Source organism: Labrus mixtus, chromosome 15 (genome assembly GCF_963584025.1).
Source record: "Labrus mixtus chromosome 15, fLabMix1.1, whole genome shotgun sequence".
Taxonomy (NCBI): domain Eukaryota; kingdom Metazoa; phylum Chordata; class Actinopteri; order Labriformes; family Labridae; genus Labrus; species Labrus mixtus.
The window spans coordinates 26,460,305-26,480,523 of NC_083626.1; the positions used below are offsets into that span (position 1 = coordinate 26,460,305).

The 20,219-nt window shown below is 41.8% G+C and overlaps 1 protein-coding gene across 1 annotated transcript in view; it reads right to left on the bottom strand.

Annotated features, from left to right (window-relative positions):
* Positions 1-1,374: 1,374 nt before the first annotated feature.
* The window catches only part of marchf9 (membrane-associated ring finger (C3HC4) 9), a 21,505-nt gene continuing 2,660 nt past the window's right edge, over positions 1,375-20,219 (bottom strand). The window contains exons 2-4 of the mRNA XM_061058168.1: positions 6,671-6,826; positions 3,272-3,464; positions 1,375-2,352 (exon numbers count right to left, since the gene is read on the bottom strand). Of these exons, the coding sequence (XP_060914151.1) occupies positions 2,021-2,352; positions 3,272-3,464; positions 6,671-6,826 (681 nt within the window). The 3' untranslated portion in view covers positions 1,375-2,020. The remainder of the gene's footprint in view (positions 2,353-3,271; positions 3,465-6,670; positions 6,827-20,219) is intronic.

The following is a 20,219-nucleotide window of genomic DNA, read 5'->3' on the forward strand; positions in this document are numbered from 1 at the left end:
GTTGCAATATTTCTCTTGAGTTGACAGAAAATCAGAACTCAGAGGATGTGTTGAAGGTTTAAATCATGAACAACAGAGGACAGTTTGCAATCATCACAATAAAAAAAAAAAAAAAAAGCTGCGACCACAAAATCAAATTTACTTCTTTGGCTTGAAAGGATCAAAATAATTGACTAGTCTGCCGCTTCACTGTCATCAAATGACTTCCTTCTAGATCTGCTCGCCGGGGATTCTCTTCACTTTGAATTTACGGTTAACTTGAACAAATCAGGATGTAACACAGAGGAGACATAAAAAGCAACACATTATGGGGCGCTGGTGGCCTAGTGGTTAGTGCACAGTGTATGAAAGTCTGTGGTCCTCCAAGCAGGCGACACGGGTTCAAATCTGACCTCCTTTCCCGCATGACATTCCCCACTCTCACCCTCCTAATTTCTTCTTTTAATTATTTTTTTTAAAGATTTATTTTTGGGCTTTTTTGTGCCTTTATTGGAGAGATAGGACAGAGTGGATAGAGTTGGAAATCAGGGAGAGAGAGTAGGTAATGACATGCGGGAAGGGACCCACAGGCTGGATTCAAACCAGCGCCCCCTCCCTCCTACTTTCTGACTCTATCCACTGTCCTAACCCAATGTAAAGGCCATAAAAATAAACGTTTAAAAAAGCAACACACACATGGGGTGCTGGTGGCCTAGTGGTTAGTGCGCGCGCCCCCATGTGTGGAGGCTTTGCTCCTCTAAGCGGGCGGCCCAGGTTCAAATACCACCTGTGGTTCCTTTCCCTACTCTCTCTCTCTCCCTGATTTCTGAATCTATCCACTCTCCTATCTCTTAATTAAAAGCCCAGAAATACATCTTTAAAAAAAACAAACCAAAGCAACACATTCATCCAGGACATGCAGGGATCCAGAGTGGAGTAAAGAAGAGTCAAGAGACGGAGTAGTAAGAGATCATCGATCCCCGTTTTTAATCCAATAGTTTACTTATTATCAAATCTGAATCAGCACACACACAGCAGCAACAATCTGTATTTGAGCTGAAAGAGCTGTAACACACTGTAGCCATTTTGTCATGTGGACAAAAAGTCGGTGCGATGAAATCAGATGTCTCTAGAGTGTTTAGTTTGGCAAGCACCATTCGAAATAGAGCAAATTTGTCATGTGCTTATGTTATGTGATGAAGAATAAAATTATATACCCATGCAAAAATCCCCCTGTGAAATGTACATACGTCTCTTTATTGCAGAAAGTTTAAGTGTCACTGAATCTTATTGTTTTCTCTTTTTTCCATTTTTTTTATTTTTTTTAACTTGAGATATTTGTTCAGTCGTCACCTCAGTGCCCCCCCCCCCCCCCCCCCCCCCCCCTCCCCACCCTCCCCCCCTCCCCTCGTGTTTTTTGTTTTTGTCGGTTTGTTTGTTTCAGTTTTCGGTCTTTTTTTTTTTTTTTACCAGCATCGTTGCAGCTCGTAGAAATTTCTAAAGATCATTTTTTACATCGATGTCTGGAAATGCTTGGCATGTATGGAGTTACATGATTTCCTCTAAAAATCATACATCCGTACAAAAAATCAAAGTGAGCAGTAAAAAAGAAAACCCAGAAAAAAATAAATAAAAGAAGAGATACAAACCAAAAGCAAGAGGATCAAATCAAAAGTAAAATGTCTCTGTGCATCCTGATATTGATCTGGAGAAAACGTCTCGTCATCTTGGGTTAGGTTATAAAGCCTGTTTACACGTTTTATTCGCCTTTTTCTGTTTGATGTCTTTGAATGCTTTTTCATCCTTATTTTCTCGCGAGTTCTTAAATTATTGAAAAAAGGAGCATCAGGCTTTTCCTTTTGTTGTACGAAACAAGAGGAGAGATATCCTCAAGTGTGTGTGCCGTCTGTCTGGCAGCTCCTCGCAGGACTCCTGTCGCCTACACAAGTCTTTTTTTTTTTTTTAAATTCGAGATCAGGTCCGTGAGTCCGTTGCTTTCATTTACATTTTCTGCGCACAGAGACCGACATCCTCGTCCGTCTCATACGGTGGTGACCCTCATCACCACCTCCCGGTTGGCGGCGGCGCTGATCCGCGGGTCGTTCGGCCTCAGCTGGCTCAGGATGTGCAGGATTGTGTATCCACAGTGGTGGTTCAGAATAGTCCTTAGCCTCCTGCTCTGTCGCCCGGCGCTGCTGCTGGCCAGGCCGTGGGGGTTGCCGCGGCCGCCGCGAGCGCCCGCCTTGCTGCTCGAGCTCACCGGGTCGCCCAAGTCCTTTGATTTCTCATAGTTCAGTACTTTCCACTGCTGATTGACAGCCTGCCATCGTTTGAAGATTCGATACACTGATGATCCCTCGTGGATGATGAGGCCTGCGCAGAAGAAAGAAAAAAAGGAGCAGGGTGAAGGACAGTGCATGAAAGCAAATGAATTCTCCACTGCCTTTACATCAAATATTATGCTAAAAGCCCCTCCGCGAGCTGCAATCAGCCTCGTAGGTAGGAACTTTCCATCTCGCCTGTGCATGAGAATAGACAGTTGGCAATAATCTGGGTGCAGATATCTGATGCCATCTGTTCTCGGTGCTGTCTTCCACTGGCAACTCACCACAACACAAGAACAGTGGAACCAGGTCTGCTCACAGAAAACACAAAATGTTTATTCTCTGCGACACAACTGAAATCTGCTTTTGCTTTTTGAAGTGCAGTCGTCGCCTCCTACCTATGGGCCATCTGCTTATCTGGGTGTCCATTTTGTGTAATGTCGTATGACCCCTAACGACCGACCAGAGTGTGAAGAAGTGAATACATGTTTCAGCCTTTGTTTATTAATTTACTTCTGTGGTGTTGCAGACAAACTCACCTGGCTGCACCTTTTGGTTTCTCTCTCGACTGAACCTTTTGCTTCTTCCATCTTTACTAAAAACATCTTAGTGCAATCAATCTATAAATGCTGCTGCTGCTTACCTGCACATAGCTCTGTATATATATATTTATTTCTTGTTTACTGCACATAGTTATGTTTACATCTGTTAGTCCGATCACTGTCCACTTATATCTACTGTTTTATATTTTGTATTTTTAAGTTTAAGCTTTAAGTTGTATTTAAATTGGCACTTTATATTTAGGTTAAAATGTTTCGTCTACTTGCACTGTTGTTAATTTACCGCTCTGTGTGCCTTTGAATTTCCCCCTGGGGACAAATAAAGTTTTTTGAATTGAAAAAAATTGAATTGAATGCTAAAGCTACGATTCCACAAATGCATGTCTTTGTGTTCTGCTCCACCGTTACCTATGCAGACGATATCCATGAAGCCGTACATGCCGTAGCAGATCTGGAAGAGCAGGTCCTGGCGCTGCCACTTGGCCGAGGGGCTGAGGGAGGACCAGATGAGCCAGGAGATGCTGGCGATGAGGAAAAGGGAGCCCAGGATAATGGCGGCGATCTGCACCTTCTCGATCACCGTCAGAGAGATGGCCTGCCACTGGAAGAAAGGAAAAAGTATCAAATCAGGTCAAGAGAAGATCTCTTAAGAGAAGAGACGATCCATTTCAAGCGTTCTGTTTACGTCCAAAATAACGTACGGCTGCATTTTGGTAAATATTTAGAAACCCTTTTATGTGTTTTATTACATTTTAAACCTCCTGTGTTTCCTCATTTAGAATAAATGATCGCGTTTCCTCAGCACCTGTTCTTATCTAGCTATTTTTAGTTTTTGGATTGTGGGATAGTGGGGGTGGGGGAGGGAGTCATTGTTGCTGTTTGAATAAATGTTGATGTAAAGCACTTTGGGATACATTTGTTGTAAGAAAAGTGTTATACAAATAAAGTTTGATTGATTGATGTTGCGCTTCTCAAATATGTGAGTGTAAATAAATCACATTTAAAGATGAATAAAGCTCAATGTGAAGGGTAGTTTATCAAGTTACATCCGGTGGTAGGTCACCCTGAAATGCAACATAATGTTCCTTTTCTTTTAACTTGGGGGGCTGCACATGTGAAAGGGGGGATAGTATGGGGGTTTTGAATATTAAGAATTAGTCCGTAAGTGACTAACACTCAAAGGCTAAAGGTCAAGACTCTTAAAGAGGTCTCAACGGGATGTGAGAGGATTTAAAGGCAGGGTTGGTAATTTTTGAAAACAAGCTTGATGTTGAAAGTAGCATTCCCTCAGTGCTCCGTCTGCACCTGCCTCCTCCCCTCTGTGCTCCCTTATAAGCCACGCCCCCTCACTTACGTGCACCTCAGCTCATCTCTTGCATCGTGTAGAAACTACGTTGTCTCATGTCTCATTCAGCGGTAAGTAAACTCTCAGTATAAACTCCTAAAGTCATCGGTGACACACTTTGAGTTTGGGCTCGTGCACGCAAAGGGTTGAGAACGAGCAGGGAGACAGGGAGGCGCCTGATTGGTTCATCAGATTGGTACCTCGTGGCAGACATTGGTTGAAGTTTTTACAGACTTACAAACTGATACAGATGATGGATTTTCTTCTTTCTTATTTCAGAGCGCATGAAGAAGTTATTAATTTCTGTCAGGACCTAAAGACGATTTACACCAAAATCTTTAAAAAGTCGATCTGGAGGAAATTAACCAACCCTGCCTTTAATGGAGCGGAAGAAGAAAACATGAAAACTACTCAAACCCAGAAGATTGTCAAACCAACACTCTTATAAAAACAGAAATATTCTACTCATGTTTAAAGTCGACATAATAACTGTACAGCTACTTCACTTTGTCTCAGCAAAGAGAGGAATCTAAAAATATTAGACACACACACACACACACACACACACACACACACAGATAATAGATGGCACCTTATCAATAGATTTAAGAGCCATTGGCAGCCTCTGAAAAGGAGGGCAGAAGGACAGTGACGCAGAGAGAAAATGTGTCAGCACAATATGGCAAACAGGACTCGCAGCACAGAGAGACCGCCCAGGATTTGTTCTCTATGAGAGTGTTGCGTCTGATGCAGCACTGTTTTTATGTTGTATATGTTATTATGTAATGTCACAGTCAGCGGCTACTCGCCCCTCCCATGCAATAAGATCACTCAGCCTGGATTTTTAAAAAATGCTACCTCACAGAGCCTGACAGTGTTCAGTGTTGGACCGCGTGTCGAGGAGGGGGGGGGGGGGGTTTGTATATCCACGTTATTTCGGCGGCTGGTTTTTCATGGTGATTCTCTAATTCCCTATATGCCTTTAGAAGACTTTCAGTAAAAATATTGACGAGGACGCTATGCCAAACCAAACCCGTTCTGAGCCATGCTGCGATGGTCTGTTTGTTCAGTTTAATCCAATGAGCAGCTTGAGTCGGATTCACCTCAACATGCAGAGTATCCGAGCTCACATTCTGATATTCCAAGAGGGGGGAGTATGACGGCTTGTGTCCAGCTAATTTTTTTATGATTATTATTTTTTTGGTTAAATCATAGACTGGACATGAGACGTGGAAGTAGCCGCCCCCGCCCCCGCCCCCGACGTCGTCGTCGTCGTCGATCGGTTTCTGGACTACATTTTAAAAACCTCGTGTTCGCTGTTTTGGCAGGCGCCATCTTGTTGTTGTTCTCAAGCTGTTTAGTGCAGTGATTCAGCAGACAAGTAGAGACGGCCGCATGTCAGTCAAAGCAACATGCCTATAATTACTGATAACGTTTAGCCTTTATATCATTTAACAGGTGACTTTAAAAATATCCTCCCTGCAGTTTTAATAGATGTGGAAACGGTTTAAAGAGACCAACATTTTTTGTGTACAAGCCTGTTTGTTTCTGCTTTGACCTCTGTGCTCTACAGAGCGCCACAGGAACGAGTCCTAACACCAGGAAGTAAGTTAGCATTTGAGCACCATGGGGTCTAACGTCTAAAAGTCAACGGGGATTTTGAATGTGTTTGTGGTTAGACGCCTGAAATAAGGTCTGTGGTTAACACAAGCTGAAGAGATGTTGGTGTTTTGTTAGACCACATAAACTACGTTAGGTAATACCTCCACTTGTGAAGTTTGAAGTTTTTACTCGTCTTTAAAAAGGCGGTTGCTAACAAGCGGCTAAATGTGACTACAGTGGTCGTCGGGGACATTAAACGTCATCACGCCGGACACAGAGGGCGGGAACTCTCTCACTAGTCTGAGATGTCTCCTGTAGGTTTAATCTTCAGGTTAAGGTGAATATTATGTTAGTAAACTATTTATTAAGCTACGTGGATTAGTTTATCGGAGATCGTCTGAAGCATAACGCTAGTGACGTCACAATCATCCCGCCGTGGTGTAGCTAGCTCGTAGCATAACGTTAGCTTTTTGCTTCTGTCGGCCGCATTAACGCTTCAAACATCATAAAAATGGCGTTCATCTGTGAAGATTATCCTGCTGAACAAAACGCCTACGCTTCAGAAACGTGTGTTTGCCACAGAGATTATTTTCTGCAACGATCCAAAATCCAATGAAAAAATCCCATAGGAGGATTCTCCTTAGACGCCATGACGATGCTACTTCCTGGTTGGCCAACAAAAATACGTCATGTGGTTTGTTCTCTATAAGGATGAACTCACTTTGGGAGAAAACCTCAAGTGGTCAATTGAGGAACTGCAGTTTTTAGCCCTTCCACTTTTCCTTTCTGTATTTTTTTATGTTCGGTTCAAACGTTTCTGTCTTTGTCAGATAAGTTGGCGTGTTTGTGCTTCATCTTACCTGCAGAGGGTTCTTGGTGCTGATGGCCAGGACCTGGTACTTGAAGTAGCAGAGCTCGCAGCTCCAGGAGCCTCTCTCGCTGATCCAGCGGATGAGGCAGGGCTGATGTGTGCAGCGCACGGAGCCGTCACAGCGGCAGGGGCTCAACAGCTCGCCCTGCAAGAACAGACAAAGACAAACACGGCGTTATTTATTCAGCGGGGGAAACAGATTTTTATAAATGTTTTCAGAAATGTTCTCTGGTGGAATATATCTGCTTCCTGAAAGAAGAACAAGAACAAATTGAGCAGCGTCGATCACACCGCTCTTTTGTTCCTAAACCTCATGTTTCTTTTTGTCAAACTCCTTCGACCCTAATCTCAAAACAAACACTGCAAAAAACTCAAATCTTCAAACGTGTTTGTCCAATTTGTTGTCAAAAGTATCTCATTACACTTAAAGTCAGACACAGGGCGGCAGTAGCTCAGTCTGGACTTGAGTTGGGAACTGGTGGGTTGCCGATTCTAGTCCTGATGCGGACCAAGCCTGGATATTGGTCTGGTAGCTGGAGAGGTTTCTGAGCACTGCCAAGGTGCCCTCAAGCAAGGCACCAAACCCACCAGCTCAGGAGCGCTCACTCTGACATCTCTCCATTAGTACAAGTCCATAAGATCCTGTTTGTGCATGTGTGTGTGTGTATAACATGTCTCAATAACAGAGAGTATAAATTGAACTTCCCCTTGTGGGATTAATAAAGTATATCTTCTTCTTCTTGACCTGACAAGTCCAGATAAACATCTTATTTCAAGATATAAGACGCCATGTTTTAAAGGAGGTGTTCGCACATTCAAACTATCTCATTGAAGTAGGTGCGCATGACATAAAAAATATCACACTGAAAAGAAAAGATCCCGCACATTACTCATCACAAATCCTTTTAAAAAAAAAAAAAAAAAGACACAATTCTTCGGTCCCTCTAAAACCTTCGTCAAGAAACACACTTAAAGCTTAAATTAGTGATGCCTTGCAAGAGTAATGTGTGGTGCCAGTGAGGACAAGAACTAATCAGACGGATTTAGTTTTTTTGTACCAGGCTGTAAACATGTTCATTAATGCTGTAAAAACACCTTTTTTAGCCTGTTGTGACTTCTTGGAGCCAGACTTTTTATTTTTTATTTTTTTATCCCTGCACGGGTTATGTACATTTCTTGTATAAGTCTATTTTTAATTGCACAGTTTAAGTTTCATCTAGGGGGATTCTTTAAATCTTCAGGTCAATATATATGTATGGGGGGGGGGGGCGTTGGTTTTGTGGTTTAATTTGTAACAAATGTTTCATGTCATGTACGTCTTTGTAACCTGCTACTGGATGCTTTGAATTTCCCTCGGGATCAATAAAGTATCTATCTATCTATCTATCTATGTATCTATCTATCTATCTATCTATCTATCTATCTATCTATCTGTCTGTCTATCTATCTATCTATCTATCTATCTATCTATCTATCTATCTATCTATCTATCTATCTATCTATCTATCTATCTATCTATCTGTCTATCTATCTATCTATATATCTATCTATCTATCTATCTATCTATCTATCTATGTATCCATAAAGCGGACACTCGACCAACTGCAGGATTTTGACTTTCGCATTGGCTTCATTTTTCAAGAACGGAGGTTGCCACTTGGTTGTAACATGCTGCATGATTTAAATGAACAAAGAGAGGATGGTTACATTGGTAGTCGGGTTGAATCCCCCGAGAGTGGAAGATTCTGGTCATGTTTACAACATTAGAAAACGGATGAAATATAAAAACATAGAGCGAGAATAAAAAAGATTTGAGTCTCATCAAACAGCCGGACTTTTTCCTCCCTCAGATAAAAACTACCTTCCCTCCTCTCCCTCCTCTCCCTCCTCTCCCTCCTCTCCCTCTGAACACCCTTTTCTCTTCTAATAATATTCATGCAATCTCCGAGAGCCAACTCGAGAGGATTTTGGACCAAACCCTCGGTCATCTCAGCACCACATTAAGGATGACTACATTCAGCCTGTCGCCACCGCTCTGCGTCAAACATCCACTCTGTCAGAAAGATGAAAATTTGATGGCGTGTCGTCAGCAAAGTTTTCATTTCACTTAATGAGAACTCAAACCAAACTTCTGAGTCATAATTGAGTGAACGCTTTTAGAGCAGCCGTGTTGTGAGTGTGAATCATTAGTGAATCAATGAACGGGCACAGCGTGGTGCAGCCGATGTTGGTGAAGGGGGCATGTTAGCACTCTGCAGGTGTGGTGGAGCTTCAAGGGCAGGCAGGTGGAGGAGACGTGAGGCCTGACGATGATTTAATACAGGGGGGGGAAGTCATAAGAAACGTACACCTCACAGATGTGTCATCAGACATCCAAACTGACAGTCGGTTAGGGTGTGGGAGTTCACTCCAGTAGGGTCAAATACAAATACTATGATTTTTTAGAAGCATAAGCTGTTTTAAAAACTGGGCCAAAGTATGAAATATGCAACAAAAAAAATCACGATGAAAATGGACATTCAAAGTATTTGAGTTCACACACATGATGTGCTTTCTTCTGTATTATGAAATTCTAGATTGACAGCGCTGGCTTCTCATTTGACGACCTGTTCGTCTGTTGAATTGTTCTTACTGACATGTGAACGTCTGAGTGCTGCTGTGACTGTTTGTTTCCTTAATGTCGTCTTTGCTTCTTTCAGCGGCTTTGTAAGGCTGTGAAACTGAATCGCCCTTCAGGGATGAATAAAGTTGAAGTCTGAACCTGAATGTGAATCTTCTGAGAGTTAAATAGTGAGACTGAGACGACTCTTTAAGTCGGTGCTTTTCAATATGACACTGGAAGCCAGTTAGCTTAGCTTAGCATTAACTGAAAGTAGAAAAAGAAGCTAAGGAAAGAAAACCTGCTCAACAGCCAAACCATCCAGAAATCTTACTGTACATCATTTATCTCTCACTACCCAGCCCCCCCCCCCCCCCCCCCCAAAAAAAGTCCAACACACATCATCCCATGTGAGCACAAATGGTTGTATAACACTTGTCTTTTTTTATAACTATTCAAACAGACGAGGTATCTTGGCCTACATTAGTTTGCTTCTGAGGGCTTGATGGAGTCGTCTAGTTCAGAGCCAGGCTATCTGTTCATAGCCTTTATGTTAAGCTAAGCTAAGCTAAGCTAGGTATAGCTTCAGCAACTAACCAGCAGCTATGAAATCGGCATCAATCTTCTCGCTTACTTAACTGCTATTCACAAAAATGTCAGACGTATCCTGTCCATCTTATAAAGAATATTTGACCCTAAAGTGGCCTGATCACAACGTTTGAAAAAGGATGTAAACATATCTTCTGTATTGTTGTAGTGATTCTACTTCGTTATGCTAAGCTAATTTAACCAACTGTTGCTTCATCTTCAATGTGTTGACATGAGAGTTGCCACTTTTCTCTGATGACTCTGAAGAAGAGCACTTCAAACTGGATGGAGCCTTTCACAAATGATAACAAAATGCCTTCAAACTCAGCCATTTAAGTCGCTAGCTTAGCATAGAGAGGCCTGCAGGTGATGCAGGGGAGGTAAAAGGAAGAAAAAGAAACTGAGGATTGTTACGCCCCACCATAAGGCGGCCCTATGGGGCTAACAACAAACCACACATTGACAGACAATCCCTGACTGAAGAGGCATTTGGAGTTGGGACTGCTGTGCCTCTTCAGTCTGTCTGTTGTCTTTTGTTAAGTTACTTTCTAATTTGAAGTAATAAATCCCTTTGTTTTGACTTTTGTTAAGGTGTTTAGTGTCTTTTAATGGGTAAATGTGTGGTTTGTTGTTAGCCCCATAGGGCCGCCTTATGGTGGGGCGTAACAGGATGCATGGTATCCAAACGTAATGTTGACAGGACATGATGAGACGAGTGAGGATGCTCAGCCCTGAATTGTGTGTTTTTCAGAGATTAAAAACTATCTCGAGCAGGATCAGAATTGATTGATATTTAAATAAAGCTCCTTCAAATACTCGTTTTTTTCCCTTGTGGGGGGAAATTAATTTAAATGAAAAAGTAGAGGAGTGTTTTGTAAACAGTTCTTGAAGTAACATCAGCTCTTAAAAAATAATCTTCTGTTTACACACGGTGACTCAGATATATGAATCGGATTAGGTTTACAGTAAGTTGCCAGATAATTACCTGTTCAATCAACGCAGGTTTATAGAGCAGAGAAGTGTGCTGACACAAAATAACGCTCGGAGGGTTTTTTTTTCATTCTGTCCGTCTGCACTCTGTCGTTCCCCATCTGGCTCGTTTGACCTTCCCTTTTATAATAAAAAGACTTCAAGTGTCCCACCGCTTAAAAAGATTGGATTTGGCAGATGAGCCACATGCTACTCATAAACTTTAAAATAACTCGCCTGCTGACATTATAAAGATAACACGGAGAAGGTCAGAAGTATATGAGAAACTAAATAAAAAACCCATATGAAAGCAAACATCTCTGAAATGTCAAGCAGTCGTGAGAAGTGTGTGTGTGTGTGTGTGTGTGTGTGTGTGTTTACGTGTGTGTTTCTAGGCGCTGATGTGAATGTTAATGTCATGATCAACTAGGAAAAAAAAGTAGAAAAAATAAAGTCCTTCAAAAACACAAACAGAACACAATATGACACTATGATGACAGAAAACTCCAGTCCAGATTTCTGTCTCATCTAAAACTCAAAATCAAGAGCAGCACGCTTTGGAGCTGCTCCACAAATGATGAATAAGAAGAAGCCCACATTTGTTTTTGAATCACACGATACCCAAAGGGATTTTCTCTGCATATGCGTCCAATCATCACTATTGAGTAATTACATTAATTTATGTGCAAACACTGGTGGGAATTACCTCGTCGGTCCAGATTACTACTCAAAACAAGGTTCAAGATGATTCACACTCGGAGGGAGTTTGTTTGATGTTCACAAATATTGATCATCATTCTGCACGATGCACATGAGTAACGTTTGTGTTGGGATTTCAAGCTGATGGTGAACGATGTTTCTGTTGATGTACAGTAAGTTTTATGACTGAGCATGTGGTCACTTTTAGGTGAAAGCTTTGTATTTCCAAGAAATTGCTTTAGGAAATCCACCTTGTTTTAAACTTGTTATACTGTAGAAAATATCCTGTACTAATGAGGTCGTAACTCACACAGCACAGCCTGCTCCGACCTCCACCTGAGAATTTTAGGGTCAATAACTTAATCATTTAAATAATGTATTAATGTTATCCTCCTAATCTGATATCAATCTATGCACATTCTTAAAGGTGACATATTCTCCTCATTTTTAATAAGTTTAAATAAGTCTCAGAGCTCCCCAAAACATGTGTGTGAAGTTTCTTGTTCTAAATCCACTCTGATCCTGTATTTGATCATGTCTATGAACCCCTCTAGTTCAGCCCTGCTCAGAACAGGCTGTTTCTGTGTCTGTACCTTTAAATATGTAAATGAGCTGTGTCTGACCACGCCCCCTCTCTGGAAGGACTTGGGGTGTCTCAGGCTTTCTCACTCCTATTGTTTACGGTGAGAAGGCAGACTCAGAGGGCAGAACAAACACCTAGCTGTGGGAGTGTCACCCACCTGGGGGAGGGGCTACTGCCCTTGGTGATGTCATGAAGGGAAAATCTCCAAACGGCCTGTTTGAGCACACATTTTCTGAAAAGTGGAGCAGGCAGAAGACGGAAAGGTACTCTAATTAATACAGTAAAACTGTATTTTGGAGGCTAACACAATGAAGTTACACAAAACAAAAGGCTGAACTGAAATATAGCACACAAACCAACTCCACCGAAGAAACTACATCCTGTCACCTCAAACTGCAGCGAGACAGACGAAGCCAAAGGAATAACTAACGGTATGCACATCAAGAAGACATGACAGTGTTTAGTTAGTTCACTGCTGTTACTTTAAGTCTTTCACATAAAAGCCACAACAAGATCCAGAAAGTAATACATAGAAGTGTTCCTCCAGTCAGATCAGATTATTCTGCACCTGAAACAAGACACAATCTCTCCTTGAAGTCGATGCACGTTTACCTTTTACACACTTTAGAAATCTGATTTTAGAGCTCCTGACCTCTCTTTGGAACTGCAGCTCTTTTCTTGAAATGCAAAAGTGCCGTAACTTAACTCAGCCGCCATCACGTCTTCATGTTGATTCCACAACAGCGTTATATTGGTGTCCCAGTCTGTGAATTCACATTCGCTGAAGCACAAGAGCTCCACATACACACACACACAGCGCTGCACTCCCCCCCCCCCCCCCCCCCCCCCCCCCCCCGCTCGCTCTGCTGAAACCGTCTCGCCTTCTGTTACTACCTCCAACCTCACTACCTCACTTCGTACCCCCATGACACCTCCGGGACATTCAGATGAAAACAGGTGAAACATCATCATGAAGAGGTTTTGTGTTCAATGCAGTTTTCTTTGTCTGTTTGCAGCCAGGATTCAGGAAAAAACCTGTATTAACCTGTTCTTATGAAACATGGCAAAGGGATTTAATTTATTACTCCAATGCAAAAACAGATTTTGACTTCACAGAGCGACAACACCCGACATAGAAAAATGAAGCCAATGTGGAAGTAGATGGCTGTCTCCCAAAGCTTCAGAAGCCACATGTTATTTCTCCCCACTCAGGTTGCCTTCAAGGTAGAAAGGGGCGGAGCCACTTCATTTGATGTGCACACCTGGGCAGACAAGGCCTCGGTCAACACTACATTTAGTTAGTTGTGGTCTTTTTTTTTAAGCCACCACATCACTACAAACATTCACCATTTCAACCACCACTGATTTACAGATTGTGAATTCTTTGATTAGCCTTAGTTTTCAATAAATATTTATCGGGCGCGTTGTAGCTGTTTGTTTGGAGGCTTAAGGCCTGCCTTCAGCTCCGGCTCTTTGCCTGTTACTGGGTCGACTGAAAGTTACTTTGAAAATGGCAATTCCAATTTAGAGAACGCCACTGCTGGGCTTCAAACTTCCCCCTTTGGTAACCAATGAGTGACATCCCTGAGGCCACATCGATGTTTTAAACTGTCGATGGACTCCACCATGTCATGCTACCTTTTCTGCTTTTGAGAAGACAAGTCCTCTGGTTCTCATGTAAATAAATATGTAAATAGTTACCTTGTTATCAACTTGTGTGACGGGACAGTTTCTTAACAAATCAACAAGTTCATGAGTCTAACCATCTAATATTTGTTCATATGTAATGAAAATGAGTGTTTTATACTTTCTATAAATGTGTGTGAAAAACATGAAATAGTCACTGTAGAGGTACAAAGTTAAAGCAGAGCTGACAGAGCTTCAGATTTTCACAGCGTGAGTCTCATAGCACTTGAAATGTCCTGACATGAGCGGTGGTTCCCCACTGAAGTAGCGCTGGGCAATTAATGGAGTTTTCAATTTCAATTACAATTTTTGGCTTTGCTCAATCGTGAAAACAAAGATGATGGAGATTAAATGATTACTGCGCCACATGCTGTGTTGTGCTTGTTTTGTCCATAGGTTTTGTCATGAGTGGTAAATGAAGCGCACCCCTCCCTTCCTTTACAGCACAGCGTGTGCTCCGCTCCTCCCACCAGAACGGCTCTCGCTTTGATTTAAGTGAGGAGCAGTCAGAGAGAGCCAGGTTTTATTGTGTGTGATGCAGATGTTGTAAAAATCAACAATCAGCAATCGTGTTTAATAATCATGACCGGAATATCAATCAAAATGATCACGAGCCACAAACACACAGCTTCACCCTTTAGATTTACATATTATAAAACTATCAGCCTCGGTGGGGGTCTGCTCCTCTCCATTATTACTTTGTAATAGTTTTTTTTTTCCACATTTCAGAGTCAGTGTGTGTACCTGAAGGTAACAGAGAAAGAGACATGAAAGGTCACATCTGGACTGACGCTCAAATAACACTTGTAGAGTTGTTCTGTGTTCGAGCAGACCGTGAAGTCCACTGTTAAGCCACATCAGTTTTTACAGTCAACCTTCCAGATTTTACAGGATGATTCAGGATTCTCTGGATTTTTTGTTTTGAGAAGACGGATAAAAAAAAACAGATTTGGTTCATTTTGAAAGTGTCACAAATAAACGACTGAATCATTTCTCTTTCAGTTTTTAACAAACAAAGCTCAAATGAAAGCATGGTAGGCGTTTGTTGGGATCTATTTTCAGCTGCAGGTTAATACACATTTTGTGCTTTAGTGAATATTTCAGGCGGCATGACGGTGTGAGTCTGATCAGGTCTTTAGATTGTTAAGAACAGCGGTACAAATCAATATTTTTAGACTCATCCAGATTGATTTGAAAAATTGGAACAGCAAAGTCATTTCACTGTGAATGAACATATACAATGTTACAATTCTCTTAGCAGAATATACATATATTATTTAATTTAAATGATCATATATGCACACTTTTTAACGTAAATACTGTAAAAACGACCTCATGTTTACTTCAGCGTCTTTGCACTACTCACCACTGCACTATTATCTTATATTATCCTATTTAGCCTTGGACATATTAGTCTTTGCTTATTTGTTAATTTTTTTGTGTTTATTGGTGATATTTAATGTTATACCTTTGTAATAAGAGAGCATAGTTTACCAAAGTAAAATTCCTTGTGTGTTTAAGCATACCTGGCCAATAAAGCTGATTCTGATTCTGATTCTTGGTTTGCGTATCGTCCAGGAAACTCACACAGCGACGGCATATACAAAGTGAAGGAAGTGGATCGGCTTCAGGAGGATCTATGTTGCTACCAGCAGAGTGGAACGGAGGACAACACAAAGAGCAACGGTCCACTGAATAGAACTACAAATATTTGTATAATAATTAAAGACGGTGCCATTTCTTGGAGGCCGAGATGATGGAAAGCTGCGTCGTCTACTTCTACTCTACTACTACTGCAAACCATCCACCTAAGACCGTGACAATGTTGGGAATACGGTGGCTGTCTCATGGTGACCAGTATGAGCGACTACCAAAAATATTAGCCATCACTTGGATAATAGGTAACACATCAAGTATATAAATGAGCATCCAGGTCAAGATTTCGTCTTTCCTGACAAAAATGGAGTCAGACTTAAGAGATCTACAATGAATATCTCTGAACCAGTATCCACATATGAAATCAGATGCAATTAAAACAAAGACATTCAGGCTGAATCCACGTCGGGCAATAGCTGACGTGTTCCAGGATCACATTTTTGATAACGTGTTCTGCCTATAGTCTGTATATAACATGGACGTAGGCTCAGTGATGTCACCCATTGGTGTCTAAAGAGGGATTTTGAAGCCCATAGATGGCGATCATAGAGCTGGGTGATTAATCTAGTTTCAATTTCATATACAATTCTTCCCTCGATCATAAAAACATGATAATTATCATGATATCATCAAAATGTTTTTTATATTTTTGCCACATGAGTAGTTCTTTTTTAAAGTGTTCACAATGTTAAGAGTGTGTAAGTTTGATAAATGCATATGATCCACATCACAAATCAATGAGTGATCATGTTTAACAACTGTTATCTCAACATCAATTAAAATAATTGTGATTATGAATTTTTGCCATAATTGAGCCGCCCTAAAGGCGATCACCGCATCGGAAATGCTATCTCAATCTTACTTTTCGATCAGTCTAGAAACTGTCAAAGAGGATGAGCTGAGGTGGGACTTCAGCCTCCTGACAAACAGCTACAACATGCCGACCTGTCAGGCAGCTCAGCCACGCCCCTAATTATGCAAATCCAAATTCAAATAACCCCTGTACAGAAAGGGAACTGTCTAGACCAAAATTGTTTTTTGCAGCTGCCTATAAGTATGTTTATTCCTGATGTAAAAACGGGCATTTCAGCATGAAACCTAATGGGGATTCCTTCGTTTATGGCAAGCCTCAAGTGGACACTCTAGGAACTGCACATCTGTATCGGCTTTATTTAGTTCTGTCATTTTTGCTCTCCATATGAACTACTATTTTTTTATGTAACCAAAGACTACTGAGATGGGTCAGTACTCCTCACAAACAGACTTCAAACACCACAGGACACTTCCTAAAAAACTAAATCCTGCCCCTTAAATACAGATCCAACATTCATATGCACAAATCTGCTCATGGAGAAGTGGCTGCTTGATGTGGGCACATAAATCCAAATCTAAATACTTGCAAATAACAACGCAGCTATTCCAATTTGAAGATTGGATTTTAGAAAAAAATCTTGTTTTTTCCAGCAGTCTGTACAAAGCCAAAACAAACTACCGAGTGTGTTAATGAACTATATTTTCTCTATGTGCAACAGCTTGACCTGTATGTGTTTTGGAGGACTGTTCAGCCGTTAAAAAAACGACAGAATTGTGCAAAAGAAAACAGAAAAAAAAACTCTATGAAGTTGAAGTGACAGAGCCCTCTTATAGTCATTGTAGTTGGGACAAGAATGAAAGAGGAGATCAGGTGATGTGCTCTTAAAGGCTTTATATGTGATTTTTTGATCCAGCAGATGTCGCCCTTGAGCACCAGCATGACACGAAAACAACTCGCGCTGCATTGTTGTGTTAGCATGCTAATGCTAGCGATCTTTATTATGCTCGTATCTTCACACTGCATGTAAATTTACCTGAAATGAGCGTGATCTAGAAACACAGTTAAGCAGTGAGTACAGTATGTTATTCTTCTTTTCTCTAGTCCCTCAATTAAACAACTTTTATACACGAGGGGAGGAGCCAGCCGGCCGTCCGGGCGATGTAAACAAAGTGAAGATAGGACTCTGAAAACTCTGAAAACATCACAGACAGTGGGACTCGGGTGTTACACCCATTGTAGACAGTCATGACTCACAGAGTTATTTTCAGAGGAGATACTTGATTTATATTCTATTCAAGTGTGAATAAATCAAATATTAAGCCTTTAACATTGTGAACACTTTAAAAAAGAACTACTCATGTGGCAAAAATATAAAAAACATTTTGATGATATCATGATAATTATCATGTTTTTATGATCGAGGGAAGCAAAAATTGTATTTGAAATTGAAACTAGATTAATCACCCAGCGCTATGATCGCCATCGATGGGCTTCAAAATCCCTCTTTAGACACCAATGGTTGACATCACTGAGCCTACGTCCATGTTATATACAGACTATATGCAGAACACGTTATAAAAAATGCGATCCTCGAACACGTCAGCTAGTTATTTTCAGAGGATATACTTGATTTCTACATTCAAAAATCACATGAAGCCTTTAAAGCAACAAAGTCCAGAGAGGGTGAGGGTGGATGAATGAGTTATCAAAACAACAGGCTGTGTCGAGCGCTTTCCTCCTACTGAACAGTGAAGATCTTAAAATGTCTCAAGTTTTAACCATCATTTGAACCCACATTTAATTTTCCAAATACCACGCTCTTTCAATTCCTTGCCTAACCGAACCCTCGCTGTATTGATTTCACATATAGACACAGTGAGCTGAAAATGGTTGTGGAAGGCACGGACAGTTGATGTTTCCGTGTTGAAAGTTGCATGAGATCATAAGACACTTCAATGCTTCTGTAACCCGGTCTGTCAGGATCGCATGCACAGATACTCAGTCGGATCAATTCACCGTCGGCTCGGTCTAACTCTAGGTTTATTGACTAGAACTTAAAGCCCGTTGAAACATGAATCTGTATTGACATTGGGTCATATATGTAGTAGAAATGAGAAATACATTTTGAAGTTGGTGCCTTTACGTTAAGTTTCGATTCTGGGAGTGAGTTCCCACCCACTGATCTGTGATTGGTCTGTAGCTTCAGTGGTCGAAAATAGCGTTGTAGTTTCACCCCGCTAACCGCAACAGCTTCCAGTGACGCAAAATGACGATTTTTGCGTCACTGGAAGCTCCTTTACAGACTCAGAAATACAAAGATTTCCAGTCTCAGGGGAAAATGAGGGCGGGATGCACGACCATTCAAAAACACTACCAGGTTTCTAATGATACAAAGCTAAATGCAAATGGGTGAAGTATCCCTTTAATTATATTTATCCCTCTGTAAACTAGAATGCTTTTTCAAACAAACAAAGAGGTTTGCTCAACAAAACGCACAAACTCACACTCTCCTTGTTTGCATGATCTGGCGTGGGTTCTTGTCCCTGACGGCCACTCCGCAGAGCATGAAGGTGTTAATTTGGTGTGTCACTGCTATGACTAAGAAAATGGTGTTCCTCCTCAGCTGTAACCTTTAGACTCAAAATCTGGGCGTTGAAAGTCGCCCCTCTGAGCTCCAGACTGTGTGTCACTGTTGGAAACACGCTGTTGGGCACCACAAGTGAAAAGGGCAGGGGGGGGGTTTGATCACCACCACTCACTCTCACTCACTCACTCCTCCACCCTCTCACTCCAACATGCCCATGCAAAGCTCACACATGCCACCCCCCACCCCCCCCTCCAGCAGGGCTCTGGTAACACTTCTGAGAATCCAAACAGCGTTAAGTGGAGTCACATCCCCGGCTACTGAACCGAACTGACGGCTCTGACAGACAGTTAATAAGGATTCATGCTCCACGCAGCCCACAGAGCAAGGTGATTATGTGTGCAGGTAATTGGCCCACTGACAGCGACATGATCCTGGCCCCTGTTGTGACCGGTCTGAATAATGAAATAACAATAAAATGGCAAACGTGAGCCCCCCCCCCTCCCCCCTTCCAAACCCTGCACCCAAGGGGGGCATAAGTCACTTTTTGCACAGACTGTAAAAATCAAGAGCTGAGGAGGCAAAAGGAATCAGCTAATTTCAGAGTGAGGAGCTGATTTTGTTGTAGTCTCAGGGTTTTCCCAGAGTGCTTTGTTTGCTTGCTCTTTGTCTGTAGCTAAAAGAGGCAGCTCAGAGCCATGTTGCACGATGAGTCACCTTGCCGGAGAGCCCGAAACATCAACCTTTTAATAACAGAGGATGTTTTGAGTGGGCAAGACGGCAACCTGGGGTTGATCCCGGTCTGTAACATGAAATGACTTTTGCATATCCAAAAACAAGCCCCGAAACTGATTTATACTCCGTCCCCGTGGCTCTCCAGTTTACTATGTCTCACAATAGAAAACTCTCCAAGGCAGATGTCAGAAAATTAGCACATGGGCTGTAATAGCACTATACGCCTATCTTAGGGAAGTGACTAAAATGGTAATATCCATCTGGGCTCCTACAGGATTTACAGGTTTCTAATTATCTCAGGCTTAAGGACTACCTGCTGAGCCAGGCGGCGCAGGTTTCTGCACATCTGGTCAGATCGCATTTGGCCACGAACCAAAGAGAAAGGGAACTACTTATTGTTTTGTTTTGGGGGGCTCTCCGGGAAATTTAAGCAACAGACAAGAGCGGAAGAAAGACAAAAGAAAACCAGAAGCTGACAAAAACAAAAGGAGGGGATGACAAATTAATTTCTTTAACGTCAGAGACACCATTGTCTGGCCGGGAACAGTGATCGTCACAGGATCAATAGTTGATCATCCTCTGGTGTGACACACGCGGGGAGGGGGGGGGGGGGGGGGGGGGGGGG